The following is a 7652-nucleotide window of genomic DNA, read 5'->3' as shown; positions in this document are numbered from 1 at the left end:
GTGTCTTGGGATAGCAAGAAGGAGAGGCTAGACTAATGGAACTAGCAATATACACACATGTGGTCAATGGCTTATGGGTGCTCCAAGTAGCCCAAGAAGGTCCCTATATCATGGTGGAGCACATTCCCCCAACATCAAAGGAAAAGTAAGTTGCCCCAACATCAAAGTTAGCTCCAAAGATAGTTCCCTAGTGCTAATTGTCATTAGTATATGCCTTGTCTAGCATGCACTAATGTACAACTATGTTTCCTTTGTCTACTATGCACTAACACACGACTGCCTTTATGGTATTGCAACAAGCAACATGAGAGGTGTGCAGTAGCACATGTTAAGTAGCTCAAACTACTAAGTGGAGCAATTAGCACAACTCTGTGGGATTTCATTTGACATCCTAATCTAGTTCATTCTTGTATGCTCAAGTTTCTATAATGTAGAATGTTATATGTAGAGTTTCACATTGGTCGAAGTTTTGCATCAAACATTAAATATTACAAGAAGTGAGGAAGTTTATAAGAGTGCAACATGATGACTTTCAATATTTTTCCGTTGGAAATTCAATGTTCACTAGTACCTTCAATATCGATTTTCCAAAAAAATGCAAAGTATCTATTTTTTATTAATAAGAAAATGCCACTCAATGGTATGTGTATATACTAAATTGGGACGAATCTTGTAACACCTAATGTAGAGTATTTGACTAGTTTCCAATGGTTTACATTCCAAAATCAAATCTACTTAGGCCGGTTACACACCAAATGACGAACGCCCACTTTGCAAGTATTAACCAATCAAAATACTTCTTTAGAGGTTGGGTGTCCACAGTCCTTTACACACTGGAGAGGACATGACTTAACTCCCCGCCCACTTTTGGATGGGGAGTCTCTCTCACCGAGTTTGTAAAGTGATGGACAAGGGTGCACTTTTTATATTTGCAACCAATCAAAAAAAATATCAATATAATATTTTTACTTTTTTATAAAATGTATCCTTTTGGTGTGTAAAGGCTTTGTGCCCATATCTGTGCCCAATTTCAAAAATTGCACGCCCGCACTATGGCAAAGGGTTGGGCGTCTGCCATTTGGTATATAACCAACCGTACACCTAGAACTAGCAAAAGCCAAACCTAGAATCCCCATGACTAGTGTCCAATGGTTTACATTCCAAAATCAAATGGAAGATAGTAAAGAATATGAAACTTCATGTAACCACCACCTTAAATCAAGCAAAACCAACAACAATGTAGAAACATTGTCCAGAGATAAATAAAAACAAACTAGAACAGACAACTTGGCAGGAAAAAGTGACCCCCGAACAACGAAAAGAGGGCAGTGCTCTCGTGCACGATAGCGCATCCTTGTTTTATATTAAATCGTGATTTTCCGAAGAGAGACCTGAGCTAAAGAAAGGTCTCGGCGGCCCCAATTTCTTGTAACGTGCGACAGTCTACCAAAACATCAGCGCACGAGGAGGCGACGAGTCACGACATAACATTGTGAAAGTCATGGCAAACACGGCACGAATAGGTGATGACTGCGGTTGCGAAGAAAGATCAAATGCCTAGCTTGCAGGCGCTGAAACAGTAGTGCCGTGTGAAGCACAAACTTTATGCCCAATATCCATAAGAAAAAGGCTGCTGCTCCGCTCAGATCAGTCACCCTACATTCCAAAGAGAGATTCCCACTACGATCTCCCAAAAGCTGAATACACCTACTGAGGGTTTACCTTGTGAGAGTTGTTTTGCACCTGTGCCGCAAGCAGCATGGAGCTCTCTTCTGCTTCTGCAGCTATCGTCTGTAGTAGGGGTACTGCTAATGAGCTGCAGGCATTAGCCTCGAGCTGTCAGCCATTTGTGTCGGCGAATCGTCCGCTTCAGTCGAGGGTTGAGGTGAGGAAATTAGCTGGTATACGATGCACGCATAATGCGGATAGTCGACCAGGCTGGTACGATGATGATGCGGCGAGAGGAGAGTCTAAGGACGCGCTGGAAGGGAAGGTGAGGGTGGAGAGGCGGAGGCTGCTGCTGGCGACGACCATGGGGGGGCTGCTGGGGGCTGGGCAATTATATGAAGAGGGGGCGGCGCTAGGGGCGCCGGTGCAGCCGCCGGATCTGAGGCAGTGCACCACGCCCATCGACCCCGGCAACGGCTCCCCCTCCGTCAACTGCTGCCTGCCCGTCTCCACCACCATCAAGGACTATGTCCTGCCCAGCGTGAGCGCCCTACGCACCCGGCCGTCCGCCCACCTCGCGGGCGCTGACTACCTTGCCAAGTACAAGCGCGCCTACCAGCTGCTCCGGGCTCTCCCGGCCGATGATCCTCGCCAGTTCGACCAGCAGTCCAATGTCCACTGCGCCTTCTGCGACGCCGCGTACGACGAGAAGGGCACCCAGATCGAGTACCAGGTTCGCACTAACTTCCAGTACTCCCAGACAGCGTGTGCTCTAGGATGCATTTTGTCATACTATAAGCTCCGCTACTTATAAACCTACAATGTCAGTATCAGATTTGGTGTACTAGCTCTGTTACTTACAAATCTACAATGTCAGTATCAGACTTGGTGTACTAGCTGGTATTCGAGCCCACATTGCGCTTGCACTAGAGCATTGCAAGAGGTTTGACAATTTAGAGCTTATCATTTGAGGAGTTACATCATACCCAGCCTGTTGTAGGTGAGAGACAGAGACCGTAGATGCTAAACATGGGATTCTCGTCTTGCTGCAGAAGCATGACGATGCACACTAGGACACAAGAATATGAATATGATCGTGTTAGAAGTTGTTCTAGTAGGATAATGCATTTTTGACAAGCAACAGGCTGGTTAGAAGCGAAAGTGTGGTTTTAATTAAACTCTGGTCTGTGAATAGGCAGCTCTCTCGTGCTTGAGAAGACAATTTGTTTAAGCAGTGTGCACGTTCCTTCATCGACATCCCTGTTGCAATTTCATGGGTGTTATGCAGTTTTGTGCGTGTATCTCTAGTACTCTCTGATGTTATGGGATCTGAGACGCTTTCTGCGTCAGATCTGGGAAGAAATGTTATAAAGAAGTGTTAGATAAGTAACTAGCTCGGTTCTTTGATGATTGGAGTATCAGTTGGAAGCTCCATTGCGGTCTCAAACTAATAGCTGTAAGGGATGGCAGGTTCACAACTCGTGGCTGTTCTTCCCTTGGCACCGGTGGTATCTTTACTTCCACGAGCGGATGCTGGCGAAGCTGATAGGCGACGACACCTTCGCCCTGCCCTTCTGGAACTGGGATGCGGCGACGGGGTACACGCTGCCGCTCATGTACGCCGACCCGCAGAGCCCGCTGTACAACGCGAACCGCAACCCGGCGCACCGGGCGCCGGCGGTGGTGGACCTCAACTACAACTTCACGGACCGCAACCGGACGCCGGCGGCGCAGCTGGCGGCCAACAACAGCATCATGTACCGGCAGCTGGTGAGCAACGCCAAGACGCCGGCGCTCTTCTTCGGGCAGGCGTACCGGCAGGGCGACGACGCGAGCCCGGGGGCTGGCACGGTGGAGAATGTGCCGCACGGGACGGTGCACTCGTGGACCGGCAACCCGAGCAACCCCAACGACGAGGACATGGGGGCCCTCTACTCGGCCGGGCGCGACCCCATCTTCTTCGCCCACCATGGCAACATCGACCGCCTGTGGGAGGTCTGGAAGGGCCTGGGTGGCCGCCGGACCGATCTGACGGACCCGGATTATCTCAACGCCACCTTCCTCTTCTACGACGAGAACGCGCAGCTGGTCCGCGTCAGGATCGGGGACTCCCTCGACACCCGCAAGCTCGGCTACGTCTATCAGGACGTCCCCAACTCCTGGCTCACCAGAGCATCATCATCATCATCATCTGCTTCTGCTTCTGCTGCAGCAACGGCCTTCCATGGCCCCGCCGGCGGCCCCCCTCCCGCCCTTGCCGGCCGCCTCCGCCAGAAGCTCAAAGAGGAACTCCGTGAGTTCAAAGAACGCGCCTCCAAGACCATCGACAAGATCGAGAGTGCCCTCGTCCGCCGCCCCAAGAAGGTCAAGGCCGATGACTTCGAAGAGGAGATCCTTGTCCTCCAGGGCGTCCAGGTTCCCGTCAATGAGAGGGTCAAGTTCGACGTCTATATCAACCTCCCCGACGCCGACCCCGACGTCGGCTGCGACATCCCTGAGTACGCTGGCTCCTTCTTCAACGTGCCCCACATGGGCATGATCGACAAGATGGCGATGAAGATGGGTTCGGCCGCACCGCGCACCCGCAAGTCCAATTTCAGGCTCGGGATCGGTGAGGTCCTCAAAGAACTCGGCATCGAAGACGACGACAGCTTCAGCATCACCATCGTTCCTCGCTCTAAGACCAGTTTCCCCATCTCCATCGACGGTGTAAAGCTCGAGTACGAGTGATAAGAAAGAAGGAGGATCATGATGATACTAGATAGCTATTAAGCTAGGGAAGAGACAGTGCATTGCATTCGAATCTGTCGTCGCACCTGCATTTTACTTTAATCAAGAAACTTTTTTATCAACGTTTCTGCCACGTTGAATTTCTGCTCCTTGGATGTTGTTGGTTTTAGTCAATAGTCTACAACGTGCTCCAGTTCTCCTTCTTTGGGAACTGGGGTGACCAGTCTCCCGGCCCCCTTTGAATATAATAACCTCATTTTATATGCACTGAGTGTGTATACCAGGTGCTATGTACCTAGATTCTTCCGATGCTTCATATCGCTGTTCTTCATATCCTTTACATTGGTGTTTAAGGTATGTTTCGTGTGGCAAGAGGGTTCATGGGTAATTGAGTCACAAAAAAACTAGCAATGAGAGAGCCCAAAGCTTTTGTGTGAGCCAAAGATTTCTTGATATTTAACTTTGACTTCTTGCAATGAATGGATTCACTATTCACTTATTTATTTAAAAATTATGTGAAGCAAATATTAAATAATATGTCTCCTGAATATTTACTAATAGACGTTAGGGTATTCAAAAAGAAATCACCCACAAAATAAGCTTATTGTAGACCTTTGTGCCTAGTTATTATTGGTGCTTTATAGTAATGTTACTAACATTGAGCAACAATTAGGGCACTTCATGTCCTAGGACACACTTCTTGTGGCGAGAGGGTTCACTCATTAATTATAATCTCTCTCTCTCTCTCTCTCTCTCTCTCTCTCTCTCTCTCTTACAGAGGTGATGTTCAAGATAGTTGTGGGTGGTAGTAAGTTAGCTTGCATGCTAGCAACCATGTGCCAAGGGTTAAACTCCTCTCTATTGTGACATGACACGGTGTAGCATAATGACAATGTCATGCACTATTGCGTTTCCTATGCTGTGTTGAGAAATATGCAATCACACCCATGTGATTGTCAAGATTGTGGGAGAGAAGGAAGGAGTCTCACTTGTAGCTTTCTTGCTTGCACAATGGGGGAATACACACAGAGGTGGAGGCTGAAAACAGTTTTTCTCTTCTTAGTTGTGTAAGCCAAAAGAACTCTCATACAAAGAAATAGAAGAACCCTATATATGGGTCTCAAACCAAACTCAACTAACTAAGGTGGCATACTAACTGAGCCACGAACTAGAGTAGATAAGGATAGCTGTCATGTAGCTATTATTCATGGGCGGTGTACCAACCGCATTTGCAACTGACAAGTCGGTGACATAAATGCACAACGGTCACCCTGGCATATCACGAGTGGAGCTCGATATCTCAACACTCCCCCTCGAGCTCAATCCCAATTCCTGCACACCAAGCAGGTTTCTGAACTTGCGCAGCTTCTCTGCGCCCAATGCCTTCGTAAATATGTCAGCTACCTGATCCTCTGTGCTGACATAAACTAGATCAATAAGACCTAGTAAAACCCTTTCCCGCACATAGTGATAATGCACCTCAATGTGCTTTGTTCTAGCATGATAGACTGGGTTATTTGCCAAGTGTATACTACTCATGTTATCACAATAAATGACAACTGGCCCATCTGTAGGCTGATGCATATCATAAAGTAGCTTATGCAACCAAGCTACCTCACATGCAGCCATTGCTGCACCCCTGTACTCAGCCTCTGTGCTAGACAAGGCAACTGTAGGCTGTTTCTTGCTGCTCCAAGTGACTGCAGCACTCCCAAAAGAGAACACATATGCACTGGTAGATCATCTATCAGAAATACTACCAGCCCAATCAGCATCAGTGTATCCATGCAACTGTATCTGAACCACAGTCTCATAAAATAGTCCATACTGCAATGTGGACTTCGCATACCTGAGTATGCGTCTAGCCGCATTCAAATGCGGTTTCCTTGGAGCCTGCATAAACTGACTTACCAATCCAACAGCATAGCTCAAATCTGGCCTGGTAATAGTCATATAAATCAAACTTCCTACTATGCGTCTGTACATAGTAGGGTCTTCCAAAAGCTCACCTGCATCTGCGCTCAGCTTCACATTCTGCTCCAAAGGAACTAAATAGGCTTACAGCCTGTCATCCCATATTTGGACAGCATGTCCAATCCATACTGCCTCTGCAAGAGCTGTATTCCACTTGGTGATCTAATCACCTCAATGCCCAAGAAATAACGCAGCTCTCCCAAATCCTTCATCTCAAACTTTTGCTTCAATAACATTTTCACATGAAGGATATCTTCATCACTGTCACCTGTCATAATCAAATCATCAACATAAATGACAAGCAACATAATACCTTTCTCTGTTTTTCTCACATAAAGTGAGAAATCTGCCTTGGAAATCTGAAAGCCAATAGTGACAAGATACTGTCCTATCTTGTCAGACCATGCTCTAGGTGCTTGCTTCAAGCCATACAAGGTTTTCTTCAACCTGCAAACAAACTCAGGATGAACAACATGCACATAACCTGGTGGCTGCTCCATATAGACCTCTTCTTGCAAATCACCATGCAAGAAGGTATTCTTTACATCCATCTGATGTAAAGACCATCCCTTTGATGCAGCCATAGCAATGACTGCTCTTACGGTTGCCATCCTTGCAACCGGACTGAATGTTTCTTCATAGTCAATGCCATATGTTTGTGCATACCCCTTGACTACTAATCTTGCCTTGTATCTATTCACGGAACCATCTGCATTGTGTTTCACCTTATAAACCCACTTACAGCCAATTGCATTCTTACCTTTAGGCAAAGGTACCAATTTCCATGTAGCATTTGCTTCCAAGGCATCCATTTCTTCATCCATGGCTTTCTCCCATTTTTCTTTTTCCATGGCTTGCTCAAAAGAAGTGGGTTCTGGTTCCTGTATCACTTTAACCATATATGTATAGTGAATGGCTGTAAATTTATATTTCAGCCTATCCACAGGATACCTAGCTCTAGTAGACCTGCGCAAAGTAGGTTCACTCCCAGGTGCTCTCAAAACATCCCTGGTCTTCCTTACTCCAGGTGTAATAATAGAAGGAATACCCAACTCATCATCAATGCTCTGTTCTGAGCCACTGGATTCACCATCCACATAAGAGTGACCTGCATTCACATTAAACATGGGCTGATCAACCTTCTCTTTTCCTTTTCGTGATACCTGCATACCACTATCTGCATTGCTTTGAGAAGATTCTCCTGATCTCAATCTGCCTGTCCATGGCGAAGAATGTGAACCACTGCTAGAGGACGCTCCAGGTCCACTAATATTTTGTGA

At 46.9% G+C, this 7652-nt stretch overlaps 1 protein-coding gene across 1 annotated transcript; it reads left to right on the top strand.

Moving 5' to 3' along the window:
- The first annotated feature begins 1414 nt into the window (after positions 1 to 1414).
- Positions 1415 to 4661, top strand: LOC148013300 (polyphenol oxidase I, chloroplastic-like). The gene is made up of 2 exons (XM_087667728.1): positions 1415 to 2401; positions 3139 to 4661. Exons 1-2 carry the CDS (start codon positions 1760 to 1762, stop codon positions 4396 to 4398), a joined length of 1902 nt encoding a protein of 633 aa, XP_087523854.1. The 5' UTR covers positions 1415 to 1759; the 3' UTR covers positions 4399 to 4661.
- The last annotated feature ends 2991 nt before the right edge of the window (positions 4662 to 7652 follow it).

This window comes from Lygodium microphyllum, chromosome 26 (genome assembly GCF_053477565.2).
Source record: "Lygodium microphyllum isolate KBCC chromosome 26, Lygodium_microphyllum_v1.1.10, whole genome shotgun sequence".
Lineage (NCBI taxonomy): Eukaryota > Viridiplantae > Streptophyta > Polypodiopsida > Schizaeales > Lygodiaceae > Lygodium > Lygodium microphyllum.
This window is presented reverse-complemented; position numbering and strand designations above follow the sequence as displayed.